This window comes from Hyperolius riggenbachi, chromosome 7 (assembly GCF_040937935.1).
Source record: "Hyperolius riggenbachi isolate aHypRig1 chromosome 7, aHypRig1.pri, whole genome shotgun sequence".
NCBI lineage: Eukaryota > Metazoa > Chordata > Amphibia > Anura > Hyperoliidae > Hyperolius > Hyperolius riggenbachi.
In genome coordinates, this window is record NC_090652.1 from 36831190 (window position 1) to 36858951 (window position 27762).

At 47.0% G+C, this 27762-nt stretch overlaps 1 protein-coding gene across 1 annotated transcript in view; it reads right to left on the reverse strand.

Annotated features, from left to right (window-relative positions):
- The window catches only part of LOC137524254 (nuclear factor 7, ovary-like), a 65690-nt gene that overhangs the window by 18450 nt on the left and 19478 nt on the right, over positions 1-27762 (reverse strand). Inside the window, exons 5-9 of the mRNA XM_068243907.1 lie at positions 24727-24960; positions 24610-24632; positions 18075-18199; positions 12658-12708; positions 6610-6669 (exon numbers count right to left, since the gene is read on the reverse strand). Of these exons, the coding sequence (XP_068100008.1) occupies positions 6610-6669; positions 12658-12708; positions 18075-18199; positions 24610-24632; positions 24727-24960 (493 nt within the window). The remainder of the gene's footprint in view (positions 1-6609; positions 6670-12657; positions 12709-18074; positions 18200-24609; positions 24633-24726; positions 24961-27762) is intronic.

Below are 27762 nucleotides of genomic sequence, written 5' to 3' on the forward strand. Positions count from 1 at the left end.
ATTAGACCCCTATCTGCCCCTAGGGCACCCAATCACCCACCCACATGCTCAGAACGCCCTCAGATCCCAGCCCTAAACACCTCGCCAGTGCATTGCTTGCATCTATTCCCCCCACTAATCACACCTTGAGACACCCATCAATCACCTCCTGTCACCACCTGTCACCCCCTAGCACACCTACCCATCAAATCAGGCCCTAATTTGCCCCATGTGGGCTCCTGATCACTCGGCCAAACCCTCAGATCCCCCTCAGACCCCCTTCCGATCACCTCCCCAGTTCATTGATTGCATCTATTTTCCCCTCTAACCACCCCCTGAGACACCCATCAATCACCTCCTGTCACCCCCTAGCACTCCTATCCATCAGATCAGGCCCAATACAACCTGACATGTAAGAGGCCACCCTACTTATGACCGGTTCCACAAAATTCGCCCCCTCATAGACCGCCTGCTATCAAAATTTGCAGATGCTTATACCCCTGAACAGTCATTTTGAGACATTTGGTTTCCAGACTACTCACGGTTTTGGGCCCGTAAAATGCCAGGGCAGTATAGGAACTCCACAAGTGACCCCTTTTTAGACAAAAAGACACCCCAAGGTATTCTGTTAGGTGTATGAAGCGTTCATAGAAGATTTTATTTTTTGTCAAAAGTTTGCGCAAATTGATTTTTATTGTTTTTTTCACAAAGTTTCATTTTTCACTAACTTGTGACAAAAAATAAGATCTTCTATGAACTCACCATACACCTAACGGAATACCTTGGGGTGTCTTCTTTCTAAAATGGGGTAACTTGTGGCGTTCCTATACTGCCCTGGCATTTTAGGGGCCCTAAACCGTGAGGAGTAGTCTAGAAAACAAATGCCTCAAAATGACCTGTGAATAGGACGTTGGGCCCCTTAGCGCACCTAGGCTGCAAAAAAGTGTCACACATGTTGTATCGCCGTACTCAGGAGAAGTAGTATAATGTGTTTTGGGGTGTATTTTTACACATACCCATGCTGGGTGGGAGAAATCTCTCTGTAAATGGACAATTGTGTGTAAAAAAAAAAAATCTAAAATTTGTTATTTACAGAGATATTTCTCCCACCCGGCATGGGTATATGTAAAAATACACCACAAAACACATTATACTACTTCTTCTGAGCACGGCAGTATCACGTGTGGCACTTTTTTGCAGCCTAACTGCGCTAAGGGGCCCAAAGTCCAATGAGTACCTTTAGGATTTCACAGGTCATTTTGAGACATTTGGGTTCAAGACTACTCCTCACGGTTTAGGGCCCCTAAAATGCCAGGGCAGTATAGGAACCCCACAAGTGACCCCATTTTAGAAAGAAGACACCCCAAGGTATTCTGTTAGGTGTATGACGAGTTCATAGAAGATTTTATTTTTTGTCACAAGTTAGCGGAAATTGATTTGTATTGGGTTTTTTTTTTCACAAAGTGTCAATCTTCGCTAACTTGTGGCAAAAAAAAAAAATCTTCTATGAACTCACCATACTCCTAACAGAATACCTTGGGGTGTCTTCTTTCTAAAATGGGGTCACTTGTGGGGTTCCTATACTGCCCTGGCATTTTAGGGGCCCTAAACCGTGAGGAGTAGTCTAGAATCCAAATGCCTCAAAATGACCTGTGAATAGGACATTAGGCCCCTTAGCGCACCTAGGTTGCAAAAAAGTGTCACACATGTGGTATCGCCGTACTCAGAAGAAGTAGTACCGGTATAATGTGTTTTTGGGTGTATTTTTACAAATACCCATGCTGGGTGGGAGAAATCTCTCTGTAAATGACAATTTTTTTATTTTTTTTTTACACACAATTGTCCATTTACAGAGATATTTCTCCCACCCAGCATGGGTATGTGTAAAAATACACCCCAAAACACATTATACTACTTCTCCTGAGTACGGAAATACCACATGTGTGGCACTTTTTTGCAGCCTAACTGCGCCAAGGGGCCCTAAGTCCAATGAGCACCTTTAGGCTTTACAGGGGTGCTTACAATTTAGCACCCCCCAAAATGCCAGGACAGTAAACACACCCCTCAAATGACCCCATTTTGGAAAGTAGACACTTCAAGGTATTCAGAGAGGAGCATAGTGAGTCCGTGGCAGATTTCATTTTTTTTTACGCAAGTTAGAAGAAATGGAAACTTTTTGTTTCCATTTTTTTTTGTCACAAAGTGTCATTTTCCGCTAACTTGTGACAAAAAATAAAATCTTCTATGAACTCACCATGCCTCTCAGTGAATACTTTGGGATGTCTTCTTTCCAAAATGGGGTCATTTGGGGGGTATTTATACTATCCTGGAATTTTAGCACCTCATGAAACATGACAGGTGCTCAGAAAAGTCGGAGATGCTTCAAAATGGGAAAATTCACTTTTTGCACCATAGTTTGTAAACGCTATAACTTTTACCAAAACCAATAAATATACACTGAATGTTTTTTTTTTTAATCAAAGACATGTAGCAGAATAACTTTCGTGCTCAAATGTATAGGAAATTTTACTTTATTTGAAAAATGTCAGCACAGAAAGTAAAAAAAGTCATTTTTTTGACAAAATTCATGTCTTTTTTGATGAATATAATAAAAAGTAAGAATCGCAGCAGCAATCAAATAGCACCAAAAGAAAGCTGCATTCGTGACAAGAAAAGGAGGTAAAATTAATTTAGATAGTAGGTTGTATGACCGAGCAATAAACCGTTAAAGCTGCAGTGGTCTGAATGGAAAAAAAGGCTCTGGTCCTTAAAGGAAAACTTAAGGCAAGTATAAAAAATGAGATTTACTCACCTGGGGCTTCCCTCAGCCCCCAGCAGCCGATCGGTGCCCTCGCAGCCCCGCTCAGATGCTCCTGCACCCGCCGGCGAACACTTCCGGTTTGGCCGTCACCGGCCGACAGGCATGGGAACGCAAGTGATTCTTTGCGTTCCCAGCCTGTATATCGCCCCCTATGCTGCTATTGCGACCAGCTGGTCGCAATAGCAGCATAGGGGGCGATATACAGGCTGGGAACGCGAAGAATCACTCGCGTTCCCATGCCTGTCGGCCGGTGTCGGCCAAACCGGAAGTGTTCGCAGGCGGGTGCAGGAGCATCTGAGCGGGGCTGCGAGGGCACCGATCGGCTGCTGGGGGCTGAGGGGAGCCCCAGGTGAGTAAATCTCATTTTTTATACTTGCCTTAAGTTTTCCTTTAAGGGGTTTTAAGACTGCAGTCCTTAAGTGGTTAAAGAGCCAGCTCTTACAGCTCCCAAATGGCTCTTTGTTTAGTTTCAGTTAAACGCTTATATTTGCGACTTCTGGCCATGGCTCCTCCCTTTGAGCGAAGCCAGCTCCGCCTGCTCCCCTCAGCATGGCCAGCCCTGCCTCCTCTATCTAACAGCCCTGCCCACCGCTCTAAGGCTACAAATCATGCTCTTCACTACCAGCTCCGCCTTAAGAATCTGAGGTAACTATACTCCACCCATCGCTCTCCTTCTACACCTCTCACTTACCTGCCAGCACCGCCCCCTGCAGATATACACCCCACCCCTCTTCAGTACAAACACCAGAGCTGAGCAGGAGCGATTGAAGCTCCTCTCGTTCGCCTCAAAGCATCGGTTCCTAGAGCAGACTCGTTAGCAAACAACACATCACTAGTACCCGGTTCACCAACCTCCTCTCCTACTATCTCCACGCATGATGTTAGCATAAGCACATAGCTGTGATTGTTTGCCCTAGATGGAACTGGTAACGAAAGCAATAAAATACTAGCATGGAAGGTGCATGTGTCAGGATCTGTTCTGTAGCATGTTCTGTCGTTTGCAGTGGAGCTGCAACCGGGCAGTTCTGGCTTATCTGCTTGCATTCGGTTGCGCATTCGCAGTGAGTCTCATTGTCATTTGCAGTCGCTCTGCAGTTCAGCGCAGCTCAGGATGCTATCATCATTCCACCAATTGCTTGCTGCAGCTGAACTACAGCCAGATTACTTTGGATTTCCTGCATGCATGTTGTTGCATAATACTGCATGTATTTGTTATGAAAGTCCTTTGCGTTCACAGTCAGCTAGCAGATCAGACCAGCTCAGGATTTAGGAATTGCCATTCAGCAGTGTGGGAGTTTGCATGTTTGCATCCATTGGCTGATGTCCACATAAAAGTCTGCCTCCCATTTCAGACTGTGCCCGACATAGCGGTCAGTACGCTGGTCTGCTGGGCACTTTGTCACTCTGTAATAGATCTGTTATTGTAGTTCAATGCGACCTTATTACTTGTGCTTTAGCTAGTTTCTTGATAAATATATATGCAGACTTGCTAATATATATTTATCCGTTACTTGAGCCGTTTGTTATTTTTCTGTATTATTGTTTATTGCCTTGTTTCCTTGCCTGTTGGACGTTCGCTGCATCCGCGGTGGGTCAGTGAAGTCCACTATCCTGATAGCTGGATTCTGCCATCACCATGTTGGTTACTGGTAGTATTCCTGCTACTCTAGTTTCTGGGAATGTAACTATAGGCTGTAGTTGCTATTAGTTACGTTCTTTCCTGTAGTCTTGCCTGTGTGGATGCTTGCTGGTGACTGGTTGTTAACCTGCTTGCTCTGCTTCTGTGGACGTGATTGTGAGCTGCGGTTGCTACTAGTTACGCTCCACTCTATAGTCCTGTCTTGTACCTGACTGATTGCTTGCTATCATTAGGGCAGCGCTTAGTCTTGCAAGCGTTCTGTCTGTCTTTCTTGTATCTGTTTTGTTACTTAGCCAGAGGCTCAGACAGCATCCACCCTGGGCAACAGTCAGTCAGTAAGTCTCTCTGTTCGTTCGTTCTTTGTCTGGTTACTCAGACCATGGGCAGCGCAACATCGCACAGCGCTGACATTGTGTTTTATTTGTAGCGATATCGGAAGCCCAGAGCTGCAGTTGCTCTGGGCAACCTGTGTAGCCTCTTCCATTAGTCAGCTACTAGCCTTGTTGCTCTGGGTGGTCAGAAAGTATAACCCCCCAGGCATTACAGCCCGACTCTATTCCTTCTTTTTTCTGTACCCCTCCTTCTGGTTTCCAAGCAAATGCATTTCCGTCTCTAAATCCGTCGCTGACCACGCAGACAATGAGAAGGTGAGATTGTTCCTTATTACTCACATCAACTGTTTGAGTACTGGACGATTTTCTTCTACTTGGACTGAAGAATCTCAAAAACATATTGGTAAGTTAGAGGGCTTCCCTGCAAAAATAGTCTCTAGACTCGAACACTTTAATTTGGGCGCAGCCGGCGCCCCCATAGGCCGTAATAGGAATTACTGCTATAGCGGCGCACAGTGAGTAACTTCAGCGCTGTCAGAAGATAGAGCTAAAGTTACTTATAAAACACTATAATTCGGGCTCCAGCAATTGCTGGAAGCCGAATTATTTCATTCCCCACCATCCATTGGGGCCTGGAGGGGGAATAGTATTTAAAGTTGCCGGGAACTTGTGCAGGAGCAGGATCAGCCATATACCGGCTGTATCCTGTGCCCAAGTCTCCCTGCTGTGAATTCTCTCGTACGCTCTAGACTGAGTTAGGGCTGGTTTAGATGGACATTTGCCGGAATCTGTGCACTTTATTTACCGCCGGGATCCACTGCCTCCCACATTGAGATGAATGGGAGCATTCTTCTCAATGCGTTTATAGTCTATTGGCTTCAAAAAAAAATTCAATAAAGATTTTCTGTTAAAAAAAATTGCGCCAATGCTGCTGTCAATCGAATTTCCATAAGTGTCCAAGTTTCCATGTAGGAGGTGGGCTTCATGTTTGAGGCATCTTTTCCCATTTAGAGAGACTTTCGACATACATTTTATATGGCTATGCTCCTGTTTAAATTTAAAGTAAAATCTTACACCCACACGACTGGACTCCTGAAGAAGTGAGCATTGTTTACGAAACGCAGAGTCTTTAATAGTGAATATTTAGTGTTGCTGATGTAAATGTCTTTATATAAGTAATTAACTAGGTCCACACAGTGAACCCTTGACTGTAATATTTAATTTGTGGACCTGATAGTTCTAAGTATTCCAGGGAAACAAGCATTGGCCAATTGACTGGAAATGATGGCAGTAGATAAAGACCAGGTGACAGTAGAGATGATAGATGTAGCAGTGACAAGTGACGGCCAACATCAGGAAGGAGGCGTATAAGAGGCTGAAGGAGCTCCAGGAACTGGAAGAGGATCGAGAGGAGGTGGAACATGAAGGCCAAAGTGGCTCCAGCAGTGGTCGGCGCAATGGGGGCGGATGCCTAAGTTATAGGATTGGCTCCAACACATCCCAGGAACATCATCTGAGAAATCTTTCCAGAGGAGTAAAGAGCTGGGAGACACTAAGATACAGCACAGAAACCTCCAGCTTTTACATCTCTGGCAGAGGATCCCAGGAAGAGCAGAACACATACCACCCATACAGGGCGAGATAACATTCCGCTAGGTCATTTGGCTTGCTTCCGGAGAGCTGACCTTAGGTTTTGAGAGCCCCCATATGGAGGTGGGAAGGGGTGATCATGGACACCAATTTCTAAATATGCAGAAAACTGTCAGCAGTATTTGATGTAAATCAATAGGAAATCACACAGCGATGTTTTGCCATAAAACCACATAACGGTTGCTCACCTGTATTGGGGGCTGTGCCGCGGGGAACAGGTTTGGTCTGACGTCGATTATTCCGTGGTCCTAAAACACAAAATGGCAACAGCTCAATCCATTATTTAATGGCCAGCAGGGAAAGGGCACAGTTGAAGGTGCAATAGTGTAAAACACACAACATCTATAGTCAGAGTGTGGCATAAGGTCAATCTACTTTGATTTTAATGAAATCGACATTAGGTGCACTGAAGGGACAACGATGAGACAACCACCAAAGCTGACATAACTCTGCAACTTTGACATAACATTCAATAAAAATGTGTTTTCCTACTTTTTATTACCCATACAGTTATCATATTTGCTTTTTTGCACAAGTAATATTGTCCATTTACAAATTACAAGTTCCCAAAGTACAGTTTATCTGATCTGAAAGCAGCCATTGCAATTTAATCAAGCTGCCTTTTATTATATATTAAAATCTTCTAGTGAGCTCTTCTGAACTGTGTATATGCTAGAAGCAGAGAAAGAGCTAGTTTTCAGTTGTTACGCACAATGTAACAACTGGGGAATGTAAACAAAATATAATGTTGTCTTTTCTCTCTGGATGCAGATCATAAGCTGATGGAGCTTTCAAGTGCAGAGTAAAGTGCTGTGTTTAACTGTTTGAATGCTGTTCTGTTTAAAAAAAAAGTGTCCTAGTAGGTTTAACGCTATAAGCAATCTTTTAGAGCAAGGAAAAAACTACCTAACGTCCACGTCACGCTGATGGGCGTGACCACGGTGGCAGCCCCAGGACCGCCTAATTGGAGTCAAGTCCTGGAGATGCATTTTTGCAGGGCTCCGCTCCGTGATCAGCCTGCAAGCCGCGATCATGGCTAGCAGTCTGTTTAGAGCCGATAGGGGGAAGAATTCCCTTTTGTTTACAGTTGTACAGCGCTGCCATCTCCTGCAGCGCTGTACGAGGGACACTCGGCTGTCCCTCAGAGCGGCTCATCATGCGTGGTCTCTCATTGGCTGATGCCTATGAGAGGCTGGGAACAGTGCCGATCTCCATCCTCCTATGAGAGGCGGGGAACAGTGCCGATCTCCATCCTCCTATGAGAGGCGGGGAACAGTGCTGATCTCCATCCTCCTATGAGAGGCGGGGAACAGTGCCGATCTCCATCCTCCTATGAGAGGCGGGGAACAGTGCCGATCTCCATCCTCCTATGAGAGGCGGGGAACAGTGCCGATTTCCAACCTCCTATGAGAGGCGGGGAACAGTGCCGATCTCCAACCTCCTATGAGAGGCGGGGAACAGTGCCGATCTCCATCCTCCTATGAGAGGCGGGGAACAGTGCCGATCTCCATCCTCCTATGAGAGGCGGGGAACAGTGCCGATCTCCATCCTCCTATGAGAGGCGGGGAACAGTGCCGATCTCCATCCTCCTATGAGAGGCGGGGAACAGTGCCGATCTCCATCCTCCTATGAGAGGCGGGGAACAGTGCCGATCTCCATCCTCCTATGAGAGGCGGGGAACAGTGCCGATCTCCATCCTCCTATGAGAGGCGGGGAACAGTGCAGATCTCCATCCTCCTATGAGAGGCGGGGAACAGTGCCGATCTCCATCCTCCTATGAGAGGCGGGGAACAGTGTCGATCTCCATCCTCCTATGAGAGGCGGGGAACAGTGCCGATCTCCATCCTCCTATGAGAGGCGGGGAACAGTGCCGATCTCCATCCTCCTATGAGAGGCGGGGAACAGTGCCGATCTCCATCCTCCTATGAGAGGCGGGGAACAGTGCCGATCTCCATCCTCCTATGAGAGGCGGGGAACAGTGCCGATCTCCATCCTATGGCGATTTAGAATGGCACAGGGGGGAGGGAGGGAGATGGAGGAAGGAGGGAGGGGAAAAGCCTCCCTTTTGTGAATAAATTAAAAAAAAAAAAAAAAAAAAAAAGGATCGCAGGAGCGATCAGACACCTCCGGCAGAGTGTCCAGTTAAGGACATTAAAAAGAGTTTAAATTAATTTGTGTGCTTTGTTTGTAGGGCTGTGCAGCACGCTGACAAAGCTGCACAGCCCTCTATTGTGAAAATGGCTTGGTCACTGGGGGGGGGGGGGGGGGTGTAAGCCTGAGGACTTGAAGTGGTTAATGTTAATGAAATTGACATTTCATTGCCATAAAACCACATAACGGTTCCTCACCTGTCTTGGGGGCTGTGCCCGGGGGAACAGGTTTGGTCTGTTGCCCGTTATTCTGTGGTCCTAAAATACAAAATGGCCACAGCCAGAGGCATATCTAGAGGAGTGCAGGCATGGCTTGTGCCACGGGCGCCACAGCACCATGCCTGCCCCTGTGCTGCACCAGCCTGCCTGCCTCAATGCCACCCTGTCATTCAGACCTCAGATCACATGAATGCTGTTATCTGGGGAACATGACTACCTAACCTATGCATGTAGTGCTTAGTGTTAGAACAGAGGACAGAGAGTGAATAACAAGAGCCATTTCCAAAAAAGTAACTTCAGCAATATCCTGAACCAAAACACACAGGCAACCATAACACATGTACACGAGAAATCATGCTGTTTTTAGAGGGGAAGGGGGCTCTGACTGAGGGGGGGGGGGGGGGGGGCAGAATTTCAGTGTTTGCCATAGGCGCTATATTACCCAGATACGCCCCTGGCCACAGCTCAATCCATACATTTATGACCAGCAGGAAAAGGGCTCAGGTGCAAAAGCATACAACACACAACATCTACAGTCAGAGTATGGCAGAAGGTCAATCTACTTTGATGTTATTGAAGTAAACAATAGGCGCACTGAAGGGACAACGATGAGACGGCCACCAAAGCAGGAAAGCTTAGCAGGTGGAGCCTTGTCCTTCCTCATCTTCTCGGTTCTCTTTTTACTAGTTTTGCTTGTGGCTATGGTCAGTGCCTCTACTGGCAGCCTGAGGCAATACCTGGACCCTACAAAGCTTGCCCAGGTAGCCCAACTCCACCGGCATGGCACATCAATAGGAGATTTCACGTGTCCCCTAGACGTGTCTCAAGAGGTTGGAGGAAATTCCAAGAGAATAAACCAAAAATTATAGGGAGCCTGGACTAACATGAATATGCATTTTATTATTAAATACAAAAAACCACAGAATACAAAAAGGATAAAACCATTTAAAAATCTCGCTAGCGCCGGCAATTAGGACAAGCAAGGACCCATTAGAGATGCACCTCAATTAACCGGTATTAGGTTCTCTTCAGGCCTCTTTTGCAATATGCTTAGCAGCAGACAGCCATCCAGCAGGTATCAATCTTCAATCCTACCCGTGTGCTTTACCCTTAAGCACGCCTCTTTCTTTAGAAGAAATACGCTCTCATTACATGCATTAGTGTATGCAAAACCCATACAGGCCGAGCATCAACCAGAAAAGCAAATCAGCAATATTGGCCTCAATTCACTAAGATCATGTTGGAGATAATAAGGCAAGAGAAAACTTACCTCCACACAGTGAGAGAGTTATTTTATCTCTTCATTCCTTAAGTTACCTCTTCTGTAGTTAATTTACCTCCTCTGTAGTTAATTTCACATGCAGTTAATTAACAGCCTGTCTTTAACTCTGGAGTTATTTTAAGGATTGAAGAGTTAACTTAAAGACAGAAGAGTTAACTTTAGGTTTGCCTGAGGTAAAATGTTTTCTGAATACTACATGCCTTATCACCATGGTAACAACTCTAGAAGAGTTATTAAAGACAGGAGATAAGCTTAGTGAATTGAGGCCATTGTGCGTACAAGACGCCATCACGTAGGTCAGCTGATCCACCCGTGCCTCCGCTCTCTTCCCGACAGGCCCTGCACCCGGACAGCGCTGAGGCACAAACTACATCCATTCTGCTGCCGCTCCCGTATAGCAACTGGAAGAGCTGGGAAAATGCGCTGACAGCAATAGAGGTGTCTGTCTAATAGGGACACGTGAGTAATCTGCCTGCCGGGTGGCTGTGAGCTATAGGAACGCTGCATATTAGTAAAGGACTGGTTGTCCAGCTATGCTGCATGTCATTATCCTGGCATGATTGAAGATATTAATATTGCTGGTTTGCTTTTTTGGTTGATGCTCGGCCTGTATGGGTTTTGCATACACTAATGCATATAATGAGAGCGTATTTCTTCTAAAGAAAGAGGCGTGCTAAATGGAAAAGCATACGGGTAGGATTGAAGATTAATACCTGCTGGATGGCTGTCTGCTGCTAAGCATATGGAACTTGCAAAAGAGGCCTGAAGAGAACCTAAGGGCTGGTTCAGACGGGCGTTTTTGTGGCGTTTAACGCAGCGTTTCAGACGCAGCGTTTTTTGGGATCTACTGCCATCCCATGCAAGTGAATGGGAGCGTTTAGAGCTGGCTTTTGCAGGCTTTCATGAAAGCCTGGCAGTAGATCCCAGCGTTGCGTCTAGTCTCAAAAGCAACATGCTGCTTTCAGAGGCAGTAAACGCGAGGAAACAATAGCAGAAACCAGAACTGCTAGCCTTGAACGCTTTTCAAAAGCCTTCAAAAGCTAGCTTTTAAACGCTGGCGTTTAAACGCTGGCGTTTGAATGCAATGCCAAGCAAAAGCTCAGCAGACGCCCGTGTGAACCTGCCCTAATACCGGTTAATTGAGGTGCACCTCTAATGGGTCCTTGCTTGTCCTAATTGCTGGCGCTAGCGAGATTTTTATATGGTTTTATCCTTTGTATTCTGTGGTTTTTGTATTGGATAATAAAATGCACATTCTTGTTAGTCCAGGGTCCCTATAATTTTTGGTTTATTCATATTGTTATACATAGGTGAGACAGGACCTGATTTAAATGGTCGATATCCCACATGGTGATCAGGTTTTTAGTGAAATTCCAAGAGAGCCTGAGCCTTACAAAATGCCCTCCAGCAGGCCACTGGTGTAAATGTCTATTACCAAACAATTAGAAACAGACTTCATGATGGCCTGAGGGCCCGCCACCCTCTAGTGTGCCATGTGCTCACTTCCAGGTGTCAAATGGCATTTGCCATAGAACAACAAAAGTGGAAGGTCCACCACTAACATCCAGTGCTTTTCCCAGATGAGAGCAGGTTCACCCCGAGAACATGCTGCCTGTAACATTGCTTAGCATCACCAGTTTGGTGGTGGGTCAGTGTTGGTCTGGGGAGGAACATCCAAGGAGGGACACTAAACAGGCTCGACAATGCCACCTTGACTGCCATTAGGTATTGGGTAAAATCCTGGGACACACTGTCAAACCCTACACTGGTGCAGAAGGGGTCTTGGGTTTCTTCTGGTGTAAGACAATGGAGGATGAAGGAATTGATACCATTGACTGCCCCCACACTCACGTGACCTAAATATAACTTCCCAGGCGGTAACCCCGAGCGTGACTTGTGGTAGCCGCCGGGAGCTCTATGCAGAGTATAGCGTGCAGCGGGCGTCTTAACTCACCTGCCCCGGGATCCAGACGTCGGTAGCCATTCCCCTTCCTGTCCTTGGAGTCTCTGCATCCCTCTAGTGAGATTGCTGTTGGCTATCTCACAACAGGGTTACAGCGCTACTTGGAGGATGGAGGGAAAATTGCAGCCCTGGATTCCAGGGAGGTGAGGGAGGGCAGGAGCTGCTGCAGGCTCTCTAGCAGCTTTTTTCCTTTTTTTTTTTAAGGGTCTGAAAGTGTGCTGAAAGGACCCTAAAATCCGGAAATAATTATACTGTTAGGGAGGGTAATATAACGTCACCTCTAAGACATTATGTTTTGGTTTGGTTTATCACAAGCAAGGCAAGTATCAGACTCAGAACCAGACAACACATGGTGATAAATGGGATTCTTCTTTATATAGGCATAGAGACATTAAACCTTTGTTGGCACAAATAACTGTCCTCATCTGGTCATCAGTCTGATGTCTGCACAGCACTTCCGCAATTTCCATCTCCTCCCATTGTCTTACCCATAGGACAGTACATGGCTTCACTGAGCCCAGCCTGGCTGCCGGCAGAGTGTCGGACAAAACGACTGTACCATTGCGGTCAGCTAAGCGTTAAAGTTATTCCTGGGATTTGTACCCCCTTGTGGTGGTCTCACCTGTTGCCGGTTTCTCTGGTGCTTGGGCAGCAAGATTGTCTTGGTCTGAATCTGAAAGACAATGTTGAACAATTACAGTGTGAGGGAGGAGCTTGGTGGGAGGAGTCATTCCCAAGTGTACAGTATAGAATGCAAAACAGGCTGCAATGGGAAACGTTAACATTTTTAAGTGTCTGATTATAATGGAAAACCTATAGTGAGGAATAGAGAGGCTGCCACATTTGGTTCATTTTGAAAAATGCCAGCTGCTGGTGGTCATACTGATCAGTCGGATTCAGTAAGGAGTTTCCCTTTAAATTGCTTTAAAGGGGAACTGAAGAGAGAGGTATGTGGAGGCTGTCATGTGTATTTCCTTTTAATCAATACCAGTTGCCTGGCAGCCCTGCTGGTCTATTTCTCTGCAGTAATATCTGAATAACACCAAAAACAAGCATGCAGCTAGTCTTGTCAGATCAGACTTTAAAGTCTGAACCACTGAAACACCTGATCTGTTGTATGCTTGTTCAGGGGCTATGGCTAATAGTATTAGAGGCAGAGGATCAGCAGGGCTGCCAGGCAACTGGTATTGCTTAAAAGGAAATAAACATGACCGCCTCCATATCCCTCCCACTTCAGTTCCCCTTTAAGGTGACTTGCCAGAATCTGGACTTTCAGTGGTGAGTACTTCTCAGATACACACATCTCTACACCCAGCAGATACAAAAACAAAACAAAGCAACTCATTCCATTTGGCATCGAAGAAAATATTGACAGAGCGTGCCTCACAGATAATAACTCATTATAAAAAAGTATCCAAAGGTCTGTGTTGATTATAAATAAAAATTCTATAATTTATTGATTATCCATTAAAGGGAAGGTCCAGGAAGACTAAAAATAAAAAAAAATTACTTACCTGGGGCTTCCTCCAGCCCCTGGCAGCAGATCTGTGCCCTTGCCACAGCTCCCGCTCCTCTCCGGTGCAGATGCCGACCTCTACTTGCGCTCCAGCGTATGGCTCACAGAGTCGCACTGACGTCCTCCGGATTGTTTCGCTTTGCCTATGCAGTACAGTTCGGCTTATGTCGGCATGACTATGTGAGTCGCACGTTGGAGCTCAAGTTGGCCTCTTGTACCGGAGAGGACCCCGGCCACCGGTGGAGAGCGGAGCTGTGGCGAGGGAAAAGGACGGCTGCAAGGGGCTGGAGGAAGCCCCAGATAAATCAATTTTTATTCTTCCTGAATGTATCCCTTAACCTGATAGCAGCTTCAAATGAGATATTTTGTTTGAAAGCTGCTGGTGCAATCTAAACCTTGTCTGGCTGCCTAATGCAGCCAAAGGAGCAGACAGCAGGGACAGCAGGGAGCAATTATAGTTACCTGTTCCGGACGGCTTCTTCTCTTCCTCCACCCGCTGCTCTGAACTTCTGACAGGTCTTCTGGGTCCCGATCACATGATATGTACTAAGTGTAAAGATGGCGGTTTCGCCGTCTAACAGTCTCTCGAGCGGCAATCGCCGCTCGGAGATTGAAGATGGGGCGGAGCTCCACCCCTCAAGCTGGAGATGTGCACGCAGCCTGCACGTGATCTCCTGCAGTAGCCGGCTCCAGGACCTGACACCAATTGGCGTTATGCGGTCCTGGGGCTGGTGCCGCGTTCACGCCCATTGGCTTGATGCGGTCGTTAGGTAGATAAAGAGACTCTAACAAAATTTTCAGCCTTAGTTCTTCTATCCTATAAGTTCCTTTGCCTGTTCTAATGTGCTCTGGCTCACTGCAGCCTTTCCTAATTGCACAGTGGCTGTGTTGTCTCTGTTATATGATCTAATCTGTTTCCTTCTGTCGGCTCTGTCAGGCTAAGCTGAAATGTGTGGAATGTGCAGGGCTGCTTGTGATTGGATAGAAGCGATACACACCCTCTGCAGGCCCCCTGCAGGCTCTGTATGACTCACACACTCTGCTTATGTGAGCCTATCACAAGCTGGTTGGTTTGTAAACACTTTTTTCAAAAAAGGGTGTGTGCATCAATCACCAAGTGAACCCTTAAATACCTGGCTTAGCAGGCCTAATTATGAGGCCTAATTAGCTTATTAAATGAGGCATAGCTCCAGCAAATCTGCATTCGCTTTCACATGCCAGGATTTGCAAGGTTTTGCCAACTAATTCACCGCAAAATTTTTGCCCTGCGGGGGATTAGTTTGCGCAGCATTTAGCACTTATCCAGGATCGCCACGTGGAGGCCCCCCCAGGATCCCAGGAAAAGGGGGGCCTTTTCTCAGCCTCCCCCTCGGTGGGGGGCGGCTGCAGGGTCTCTGAGCAGTGAGTGTGCTTGGAGTGCCCTGTTGGCCCCCCTTTTCCTGGGATCCTGGGGGGGCCTCCACGTCGCGATCCTGGATAAGTGCTAAATGCTACGCAAACTAATCCCCCGCAGGGCAAAAATTTTGCGGTGAATTAGTTGACAAAACCTTGCAAATCCTGGCATGTGAAAGCGAATGCAGATTTGCTGGAGCTATGCCTCATTTAATAAGCTAATTAGGCCTCATCTGCTAAGCCAGGTATTTGAAGAGAGAATAAATCTTGCTTCAGACCTCATAGATAGCAGGGGCATGTGTGCCCCTGCTAAACCGCCGCTATCGCGCTGCTAAACGGGGGTCCCTTCACCCCCAAATCCCCTCGGGGGAGCGCTTCCTGGTTGGGGCAGGGCTAACCGCCGCAGCCCTGCCCCACGCGCGTCTGTCAGCGCGTATCTCCGCCTCTCCCCCGCCCCTCTCAGTCTTCCTTCACTGATAGACGCGACTGGAGGCAGGGCTGCAGCCGTTGCAGGGGGGGGGGGTTGGGGGTGAAGGGACCCCCATTTAGCCGCAGGATAGCGGCGTTTTAGCAGGGGCACACGTGCCCCTGCTAACTCTGAGCTCTGAAGTGAGATTTATTCTCGCTTCAGAGTCTCTTTAAAGGGAAGGTTCAGGGAGGGTGGGTAAAAAATCTAAATCAATTTCCACTTACCTGGGGCTTCCTCCAGCCCGTGGCAGGCAGGAGGTGCCCTCGCCGCCGCTCCGCAGGCTCCCGGTGGTCTCCGGTGGCGCGCCCGACCTGGCCAGGCCGGCTGCCAGGTCGGGCTCTTCTGCGCTCCAAGTCCTGGTACTTCTGCGTCCCACGCCGGCGCTCTGACGTCATCGGACGTCCTCCGGGCTCTACTGCGCATGCGCAGTAGTTCTGCGCATGCGCAATAGAGCCCGGAGGACGTCCGATGACGTCAGAGCGCCGGCGTGGGACGCAGAAGTACCAGGACTTGGAGCGCAGAAGAGCCCGACCTGGAAGCCGGCCTGGCCAGGTCGGGCGCGCCACCGGAGACCACCGGGAGCCTGCGGAGCGGCGGCGAGGGCACCTCCTGCCTGCCACGGGCTGGAGGAAGCCCCAGGTAAGTGGAAATTGATTTTGATTTTTTACCCACCCTCCCTGAACCTTCCCTTTAAGGCCTCTTGCACACTGCAAGCGATTCAGATTCCGCTTTTTAATCTGTTTTTACATCCGATTCAGATTCAGATTTGCAGTTTGCTCCCTGCACACTGCAAATCGGAATCTGAATTGGATGTAAAAACAGATTAAAAATCACTTGCAGTGTGCAAGAGGCCTAAGGGTTCACTTGGTGATTGATGCACACACCCTTTTTGCAAAATGTAGTTTGTAAACACTGCCTAAAACTGTTAATTACAAGCCAGGATTGCAGCAGAGAGTGGCAGAAACAGCACAGAGGGGCCCAGGAGAACATAATGAATAGAATGGTATGCTTTTTGCTGTAAAAATTTTTGAGTACAGATTCTCTTTAAGACAATTTCAGTTCCAATATGACGCACCCTAATATAGATCAGACAAGTATACAGGGAGTTGTAAAGGTAATTGAACTCAGCATATTGTGCAAACAGTTCCAGTCTGTCTATGCAAAGCCACCCAGGACGCAAGGAGAGTATCAGACTCAGAACATGGTGATACATGGAATGCTACTTTAAAAATCCCTGCGTGCTGAAATGGTTAAATTTCAGCCACTTTATGCATCAGAGCAATTTTCACCTCCCATTAATTCGCTAATAACTTTATCACTACTTATCACAATTTATTGATCTATATCTTGTTTTTTCCACCAATTAGGCTTTCTTTGGATGGTACATTTTGCTAAGAATTATTTTTTTATAAATGCATTTTAACAGGATTAATAAGAAAAAATGGGAAAAAATCATTATTTCTCAGTTTTCGGCCATTATAGCTTTAAAATAATTCACACTACCATAATTATAACCTATGTATTTTATTTGTCCGTTTGTCTCGGTTATTATACCATTTAAATTTTGTCCCTATCACAATGTATGGCGCCAATATTTTATTTGGAAATAAAGCTGCATGTTTTGCGTCCATCACTATTTACAAGCTTGTAATTTAAAAAAATGTTTGTAGTATACCCCTTCACATGCATATTTAAAAAGTTCAGACCCTTAGGCAACCATTTATGTCTTTTTTTTATTATTATTCTAATTTTTTTTTCCATTAAATATTTTATTTGGCTAATATTTTGGTGTGGGAAATAAACAGTGACCGTAATTTTTAATGTTATTATATTTGTAAATTGTAATGTAAAAAATATGTAGATGTAGTTTTACTATTTGGCCACAAGATGGCCACCTTGTTTTTTTTTCTCCTTGTGCTTCTCGCTAAGCGGAAGCACAAAGGTGACGCATAAAATTTTAGTTTAATTCTCTAGTAAGAGCACTTTGGTTCTTCTGCTGGGGATACGGATCGGTGATCGGGAACCATGTTCCTGTTCACTGACCCCAGGGCTACCGGCGGACAGCACGGGGGCGCAGGAGTGCACCACCACAGCAAAGCAGCCATCCGGACATGAGCTTCACGTCTGGGCGGCAGAAATGGTTAAACCTTCGTTGGCACAAATGACTGCTCTCATTTGGCCATCAGTCTGATGTCTGCACAGGCCCCTGAAATTTCCAGGGCTGTCAGAAACCACAATGTGAAATCGGACGTGGTGACATTTTCTAGCTAGCTGCTTTATACCTGGATGCTGTAGGGAGCCTCCTGCATCTTCTTCCACCCATAGGACAGTACATGGCTTCACTGAGCCCAGTCTGGCTGGCAGTAGAGTGTCAGAAAAAAACGATCATATTCCAGGTATGTATGGTCACCTGACTCCGATCAGAGAAAACGTTTTACCTTTTAGAACTCGCAGTATTCCCCAACCCTGTCCTCAAGGCCCACCAACAGTGCATGTTTTGTGAAAATCCACAGAGGTATTATCAGCTCTGCTGAGACACTAATAACCTCTCCTGCGCATGTTTGTGGTTTCCTGCAAAACATGTACAGTTAGTGGGCCTTGATAGGGTTGGGGAACTCAGTTGTAGAGCACTTCCTGTCCCCATACAAGTGATGCGACTTACCCGAGGAGATCAGTGACCTCATTTCCTTCCACACAGAGTACATGATTGGTCCCTTATAGGTGCTGTCGTTCAACTGCTTGTCCACAAGAATACTGCTGGAGAACTGAGCCTGCTGCTCCCGACATCTAGAGGCACAGAAGGAGGATAAATCAGCACAGCCCAACAGTACAAACCCCATCTGCCCAATCCCATTACTCGAAGGAGTGAAAGGATCGCTATCACAAAAAAATTATGAAATTTTAAAGAGAACCAGACACGAAGCACCCTCATGTATTTTACCATATATATCAATGGGAATATGACAGTAAACACCTACTCTGCTCTTTGTTTCATTCTACACTGCTCAGTCTGCCTGTTATCAGCTCTGATAAGAATCCCCGACTGAGCATTCAGTCTAGCTTTGCCCTGGAATGTTATAGCTGAGTCAGTCTTCTGTGATGTCTTTTCAAGCCCAAGTCTGCCCCCTTGTGGCTTTGATTTCCTGCTATGTATCCTCAAAGCAGCAAAGCAAAGCCATAAAAATGTGCTGAAAAGTTACCCCTTCTGCTTATACACGAGTCAGTGGAGCAGAACGGATGGTGGAGCAGGTTTTGTTACTGGCAGAGGAGCATAAGGATTGTGCACTTATGATCCTGCTCTTATCAGCTGGCTCCCTGCTGTGTCCATGCCCCCCATCCCCTACAACATAGTGTGCAGAGTGCGCTGCTCAAGACTACTGGTGTCCCCTGGCTTGTGGAGCAGAGTGTGCAAGCAACGTGTAAGCGGTGCAATGATCGGGAATCCTTCCTGTGTGGCATTCACAGCTAATAGGTCAGTGGATGACGCCATCAACATCAGCCTGGCACACATCACCGAACACCTCGAAAGAACAGGCTCCTCTGTCAGGATCCTGTTTCTGGACTTTAGCTCTGCATTCAATACGATCTGCCAAGACATCCTGACTGACAACCTGGCACATCTCTGTTTTTAATCCACCCTCTGCGCATGGGTAAAGGACTTCCTTTCCAATAGGACACAAAACAGGTGAAGCTTGGCAACTTCTTCTCCAGGGTGAGCACTACCAACACAGGAGCACCGCAGGGGTGTGTTCTGTCCCCTCTCCTGTTTTCACTGTACACCAACAACTGTACATCCTCCACTGACTCAGTAAAGGTCATCAAATTTCCGGATGGTACAACAATCATCGGGCTCATTGGCAGGGAGGGGGAACACGATTATCGCAGCGAGATTTAAAGAATCTGCGAATGGTGCAAGGCCAACAAGTTTGTCCTTTTCGCAGCAAAAACAGTGGAACTGATCTTGGACTTCAGGAGACCCCCCCCCCCCCCTCATGCATCAACCGGTCTTCATCAGCAAGACTGAAGTCTCCAGGGTATCTAGTGGTAGGTTCCTCGGTACAACCCTAACTAGCGACCTTAGGTGGGAGCAGAACACCTCCAAAATCCAGAAGAAGGCTCAGCAGAGAGTATTTTTCCTGCGCCAATTGAAAAAAATTTGGTATGCCACAGGAGCTGCTGTCCAGCTTCTACACTGCCACAATTGAAGCTACTATCTGCTCCGCCATTATCGTGTGGTATGAAAGAGCGACCACCAAAGATATGTATAAGCTTCAAAGAGTCATCAGCTCAGTGTAAAGGATCATCGGCTCTCCTCTGCCACCTCTGAAGCTCCTCTATACCACCAGAATGACGACAAGGGCTAACAGGATTTCCCAGGTCACTTCCCACCCAAGCTGCATCTTCAAGCTCCTTCTATCGGGCCGACGCTACAGGACCATCCGCCCAAGAACCGACAGGCGCAGAGACACCTTTTTTCCCCCATTCAGCCCTCCTGTTGAACTCCAGCCCCTCGGCAGCACTCTAGCCCCACTCAGTTCAGAGCCCGGCCCAGCACATTACCCCTGCCTGGCAACGTGAAAAGGTATGCATATACACAACCTAGTGCAAACGTGAACAGAGTTTTCTGAATAATTTTTACTAAAAAATATGCTTCACTTTCAGATACGTACATGTAAAATTCTATTGCTTCAATATTATGTACTTCTCTACTCTATTTTAGATATTTTTAACTACAACTATCTATAAATGCACTGGTATTCTAACTATAATCTAGTAATATACTATATTTTTTCTCTCAAATAAATATCAGCTTAGTTTACAGTACTTATTTTCTTCGACAACATATCGCTTCTTATGCTGTAAAGGAAACGTTACTTAGCAATTCAACATTTATCACCAAATCATTCAGGAATCCTTTATATTTACTCCTATAGCATAAATATTTTCTAATGCCACATTCTCACTGAGCAGAGTCTTTCCTAAGCAGTTCTCAATTCCTTGCTCAAGTCCACCACTCCTCCCTGGTCCATCTTGCCTGTGTGCTGTTTCTAAGAGCAGTTTAAAGGTAACCTTAAGTTAAAAAAAAAAAAAAAAAGAGTTGTACTTACCTTGGGCTTTCCTCAGCCCCCCTGCAGCTGATCGGTGCCCTCGCCGTGTCCCTCCGATCCTCCTGTCCCCGCCGGCAGCCACTTCTGGTTTCGCCGTCACTGGCCGTCAGGCTGGGAACACGAGTGATTCTTCACGTTCCCAGCTACAATATCTCCCACTATGCTGCCATTGCGGCAAGGAAGGCCGCAATAGCAGCATAGGGGGAGATATTGTGGCTGGGAACGCAAAGAATCACTCGCGTTCCCAGCCTGACGGCCAGTGACGGCGAAACCGGAAGTGGCTGCCTTTTTTTTTTTTTTACTTGAAGAGAAACTCCGACCAACACTTGAACTTTAGCTTAATCAGTAGCTGATACCCCCTTTTACATGAGAAATCTATTCCTTTTGACAAACAGACCATCAGGGGGCGCTGTATGACTGATATTGTGGTGAAACCTCTCCCACAAGAAAAGTTCAAACTTTTGGCAGTTTCCTGTCTGTGAATCTTGTTGCATTGTGGAAAATAGCTGTTTACAGCTGTTTCCAACTGCCAAAACCATGCAGCAGCTACATCACTGTAACGATTGGTGTCAGCACGCAGAGAGAATCTGATTATTGGTGATCTGCAGTATCACCAAGAATGCAGATATATACCTGATTATTGATGATCTGCAGAATCACCGATAATACAGATATATTGCTAACCTCTGGACACCTATAAATATGTGAGTGCTTGGTGTAACAGTAGTACTTTGAGTAATGCACCTGTGGAGCAGGTGATTGAAGGCAGTAAAGGAACACTGCTCTGAGAGCACAGGAGCCTTCCAGCAGCCTGAGGCTCTCCAAGGGGTGGAGTCAAGCTGGAGACAGGAAGGGCCAGAGAGTGAGTGACACCTGAAGGTGGATGTCACTATCTGATCTGGAGACTATCTCTTAAGGGGAGAGATAGCTCTCGAGGTCGGACACGCCTGGTCGGTAACACACGGACAGATAAAGTACAAAGACAGAAGGCTGATTCGGTATCCAAGGCAAGCAGGGTCTGGCAACGGAGTATCAGATATGCGAGGTACCGAATCAGAGGACAGAGGAGTAGTCAAGAAAGCAATAAGTCATAACAGATATCAAACAATGCCTAGTCTGGGTGTGAGGTCCGTGGTCTCTCCACCCTGGAACTAGTCTAATGTATAACAAAATGATCGCACAAGTTCCCTAGTCTTGGGTGCGAGGTCTGTGGTCTCAGCACCCTGGAACTAGTCTGATGTATAACACAAATGATAATACAGTTCCTTAGTCTGAGTGCGAGGTCCGTGGTCTCAGCACCCTGGAACTAGCTTAAGCATAAACAGAATAACAGTTCAAGTAATCTGGCTCAGTGTGAATTTCCAGGTCCTCCTGGTTCAAACACACTGTTGGATCTGACTAAGGTCTGAGGGCTTCCACGTATTGTTCGCAACGGCAGACAACTTGCAACTGGCCAGCAGTAACTATATATGGAGTAGTGCTCTCCAGCACCACCCCTAATTGATCAACCAATAGTATCCTGCTCTGGAGTCAGCTGATCGGCGTGATCAGCTGACTCTCTCTGCCCAGTATAAGAATTCTGCCTCTCAGCGCGCGCGCGTATTCCTAAGCCTGTGTGCACTAACAGACTCAGCCACACCAGACACACGCTGCCACGTGCAAACCGCCGCGCTGGACGCGGAACCAGCCGCCCTACTGTTGTTGCATGCGGCGGCTTTTCCGCGTTTTGCCCTGCTACCAGACACACGCTTCTGCGTGTAAACCACCGCATTGGACGCGGAATCAGCCGCCTTCTCAGTAGCACACGCGCCGGCTTTTCCGCATTCTCTCACAATCACCTGCCAACACTAAAATGTTCACTGGAGTTCCTCTTTAAAGGGGAACTGAAGAGAGAGCTACATGGAGGCTGTCATGTTTATTTCCTTTTAATCAATACCAGTTGCCTGGCAGCCCTGCTGGTCTATTTCTCTGCAGTAGTATCTGATTAAAACCAGAAACAAGCATGCAGCTAGTCTTGTCAGATCTGACTTATAAGTCTGAACCACTGAAACACCTGATCTGCTGCATGCTTGTTCAGGGGCTATGGCTAATAGTATTAGAGGCAGAGGATCAGCAGGGCTGCCAGGCAACTGGTATTGTCTAAAAGGAAATAAACATGACAGCCTCCATATACCTCTCTCTTCAGTTCCCCTTTAAGAGTCACTTTAAGTGGTGTTTCCTGGCTTGATTTTGCCCAGATGGTACCCATTCTAGATATTTTGCCCTGTGTATTACAGATTATTTCAATTGTTTGTGAAGACCTGATGTTGTTGGGATGTTGTTTACAAAGATAAATCCATTTGAAGATCTGTGAATTCTGGTTTTACAAAAGAACTATTTGATACATTAAAATGTAAGATCATCTTGAAACTTTTTTTGTCTCTTCAAAAATATTTTCTATTATATATCCTTGTTCATACATGACCACGCCTCCCTCTCTGAGTGTATGGCAGCCATTTTAGCTTCTGGCTAACTACACCCTCTGCAGCCCAAACAGCTAATCCGGATCCTGCAGCCTCTACACTCACAGCTGTGAATCCGGAGATTATAATAAAACATACAACTCTTCATTTGTAATAACTTTATGACTGGCTACAATTTTACTTTAAAGTTACGATGATGTGATTAATCTATTGGTGCAAAAAGAAACTCTTTGTAACGATTGTGGAACTTTCTCCGTGATCAGCGCACAACGCGTGCGCTGACACGGCGGAAATCCTCCACAAGCGTATATTTGCAGGCACCCAGCAAAAGGTGCTACGCACCTGTAGAGGGAAATTCCTGTCGGCAGATGGCGCTGGGGAGTGCAGAGGAACCAATCCTCTGTACCTCCACAAGTGCCAGACAGGAATTGTACGAAGCGCAGAACGCAATCGCAAGAGAGGCGATTGCGAATGAGATTGAGCAAAGGGACAGGTTGTATGTGTGTGCGCCAATCCAGTCGCCACCCCGCGACCGCGCACACACACAATAGCAGATATGAAATAGGAACGGGATCGCGAGAGGTGCGATCGCCAGACGTGACACAAGGCAGATCAGAATAGAATACGAGGGTAGCAAAGGCACAGCAAATAATACAATAAGGAGATACGGAAAATAACAAACGCTAGCTAACCGCGAACACCGCACTCATTCGCAACAGTGCACGCGGTTATGCGCGATCTCCACGTGATAAGCACAATAGAGACAAGCACGCCTAACTAACCATTAACAGACAAACATGAAACAGAGGACGCGAGCGCTTGCTTAACGGTTACCTCACCAAGCCTCCAGCAAGCCTAGCGGACAAGACAGACACACGAAAACAGGGACAAGCGAGAGATAGGATCCACAGCACTAGCGAAAAGTGGCTAGCGCGATCCAGGTACAGAGTAGCAGAACAGAAGGATCCCCAGCGCTAGCGAAAAGTAGCTAGCGCGATCCCAGAAGACAGAACAGAAGGATCCCCAGCGCTAGCGAAAAGTAGCTAGCGCGATCCCAGGAGACAGAACAGAAGAGATAGCTGGTAGCAACCGCTGCACCAGCTATACTCCAAGAACAGAGATCAGAACCATTTCCTGTCGACCACCTTTGGGACAGGCAAGACAAGACAGAACAGGCAATACAGATAATACAACCTGACTGGGCTAGAAGGGGAGCCTAAAGCAACCCCCAGGAATTAACTATACTAGATAGCAATGGCTGACACTCCAGCAGTGTCCATCAGGAACAGACCATGGAAGGGAAATGACCAGCAAAGCCTTCTGGGAAACATAAAGCTCTTATAGTGCCAGTCATCAAAGAAGGCAGGTAGGGGATTTGCATAACGAATGTATGCAAATTCCGCAGCAAGAGAACAGACCAGAAACTTGCAATGGAAAGACAGGTCTCTGTTCCAGAGACCTGCAGCCCACAGACTAGAGGAATGGACAAACAGCTGTCTGCCTGTGCAGCCAGCTGAGCGGATCATCACACTCTTCCTTTTAATTTTGCTTTTTAGAATGGAACCAACAAATTAAAATTCCTTTTACAGTCAGTTTATTTTAAGACTGTAAAAAAAAATACACTTACTTATCAATGAGTGACTTTGTGCCCTGCAGAGAAAGCAGAAAGAGGTCAGTAAGTAAGGTGATGGCCAAGTCTTGGTAGAACAAAAGACCCTCTTTCAGGCCTGGCAGCTCCACTTACAGTCAGGAAAGAAGTAGCTTCGGTTACACTAAACTTCTCATCGGCTAGAGAAATGGCCTGCTCAAGGTTCTTCTCATTCTCCTGAACCTTGGTGAGGTTGTTCTCCATTTGTGTCTCCACATCCTTGCCCTGTACCCGCAGGTGCCACAGCAGCATCTCCTCCTGTTGTTGTACGAAGTCCTCAAGCTTCTTGAACTCCGTCACAACGTGTTGCTCAAACTCCTCCATGTTAGTCTGGTGGGGAAGGAAAATAAGAAGTTAATGAGAAGAAGCCAACATAAGACACCTGTCCCTTCCAGAAAATGGTGCAGAGCCTGGAACAGGAAGTTTTAGGAGTTTATATGGTCAAGAGACTGGCGCAGGATGGCTTTCTCAACTACAGGTGAAACTCAATAAATTAGAATATCATGAATAAGTCAATTTACTTCAGTAAATCAACTTAAAAAGTGTGAAACTACTACCGTATTTTTTGGACCAAAAGACGCACCTAGATTTAGAGGACAAAAATCAGGGGGGGGGGGGGAAATATACTAAACCTAGTGCACGGGCATCTTGTAGATCTTCTAGCTCCAATTATTATGACCACGCTGAGGGCGGCATCGGGCAGTCTGTGGATTGGGCTAGTCTGTGGATTGGGCAGGCTGCGAATCCCACAGAGAGCCATAGAAGAGAGGCTCCCAACATGGTTGTTGCTGAGCGGTGTGCAGACCTGTCATTCATGGCTGCCCGCATAGTTACTGGTGCTGATGGTCTCATGGGTGGGACCACATCACCATCATTGGGTCAATCACTGAACTCGCTTAGTTACTAAGTAAGAAATGCAAAAGGTTGCCCGGCTCATTGGTTCATGTGCTGTGGGAGTGCCTTTGGTGAGCAGTTTCTGGAGGGAGGTAAAAGCCTTCTGTGCATTAAATTCAACACTGGGACACTGATCTGGTGGACACGGATCGGGTGCAAGGATCATGGGTAGAATTAGAAACCTCCATTGCGAGAAAACTCGTTATAAGAAAGTGGAAGGCCCCAGATACCCCTTCACTATGAGAATGGGGAGAGGTAATAGCGTTCTTTCTGATGGATGAAAGGGACGAGGCTGATGAGAGGGCTACTCCCAGCAACTCTTGGACAGTTTAGTCCTGTAATCACAGGAATTGATTGTATAGGAATTCATGCATGAGGGTTGGTGGGGGGCAGGGTGGGGACGAGCGGGCATTGTCTGGGAATGGGGGATGCGTGGATGTTGGACTGGGTGTGTGTGTGTGTGTGTGTGTGTGTGTGTGTGTGTGTGTGTGTGCGTGCGGGGGGGGGGGTGTAAAGTTTTTCCTGTTTAATTATTATAGAGCGCAAACCATGAGGCAAACCTTTCCCAACTTCGGGAAGGCCCTGATGAAGCCAAGTCTATGGTAGGAACTAAGCGATTCTAAGTGAGAGTTTGCAGACCAAAACCCAATTTTCCTTGGGTTGTGGCCTGCTGAGAGTATGCGGGGAAAAAAACATTTAAACTTGCCGGTAACAGTATTTCTAGTTGTCATATGGGACAACTGGAGATCCGACTCCGCCTATCTCCTGTGGAAACACCTGACAAAAGTAAAAAAGGATAAATCAGTCCTCACCCAGCTCCTCAGTGCATATGTAAGTAGCTACTAAAGAAACACCAGGAGAAGAGGACGAGTAGTACACCACATAGTGTATTCACACCTATACTTCTCAATACATGAACGGTGCAGAAGAATAGGGATGGGTTATAGAGATTGCCCTGTATAACGACTAGAAATACAGTTACCGGTAAGTCTAAATGGCCTTTTCTCTAGCCGTTATATGGGACAATGCCCTTCTGTCTGGTCTCCCTATGACCCGAATAGCCCCACTGCAGTCCATCATGAATGCAGCAGCCAGAATTATCCACTCCTCCCATCGCTCCACCATGGCGGATCCCCTCTGTGAATCCCTCCACTTGCTTCCTATCCAGTCCAGAATCAGATTCAAGATACTGTGTCTGACCTACAAATCTGTCCACAAAACCTGCCCAACCTACATTTCTGATCTTACTCAGAGGTACACCTAACAGCTCACTCCGCTCCTCCAATGAACTTCGCCTGACCGCCCCCTGCATCACCCAGTCCCATGCACGCCTCCAGGACTTCTCAAGAGCTGCTCCAACACTATGGAACTCCCTACCTCCACCCATTAGGGCAGCCCCCTCCTTCAACATCTTCAAGAAGGCACTCAAAACTCACCTTTTTACTCTGGCCTACCACCCCTCACAAGTGCTCCAAACCCGCAGCTGAACTCTGGTCCCCTACCTTTCGTGTCCTTACCTCTCCCTCTAGTTTGTAAGCCTTTGGGCAGGGTCCTCCTCCTTTTGTGTCCTACCTGATCATGCACCTCCATTACTGTGCACCCATGCTATGCATTTGAGTGAGCCTAACTTGCCTAATCTCTATGTTCCCATCCAGTGACTGACTAAGCATTACCTTGTACTCATACTGTGCTGCGGGATCTGGGGGGGGGGGGGGGGGGGGGGGACTACAACCTGAAGCACTTTTCTTCCAAATGACAAATCGTGCTGAGATAATACGTCAATTTTGACAGACTGTGGCCCCTGCCCTTTCTGCCCATGAAGCTGCTAAGGAACGTGTTCAATGGGTCCCTTAAAGAGACTCTGTAAAGAAGTGCCCCTGGGGGTACTAACCTCAGGAGGGGAGAAGCCTCTGGATCCTATCGAGGCTTCCCTAATCCCACGGTGGTCTCGCTGGGCCCTTCTGAAGCAACAGCTGATAATTTTTCAGGCTGTGGCACAAGCGCCTGCAATATTTACCTTCCCTGACTCCAGCGCAGGTGCAGTAGCGGCTCTCCGCTTGGGATCAGCCTCGGGATCAGATCCCGAGCCGAGAGCCGCTACTGCGCCTGCGCTGGAGTCAGGGAAGGTAAATATTTACATGGCCGCCGTTCGGAGGGGCCCAGTGAGACCGCTGTGGGATGGAGGAGGACGGGGGAAGCCTCATTAGGATCCAGAGGCTTCTCCCTCCTGAGGTGAGT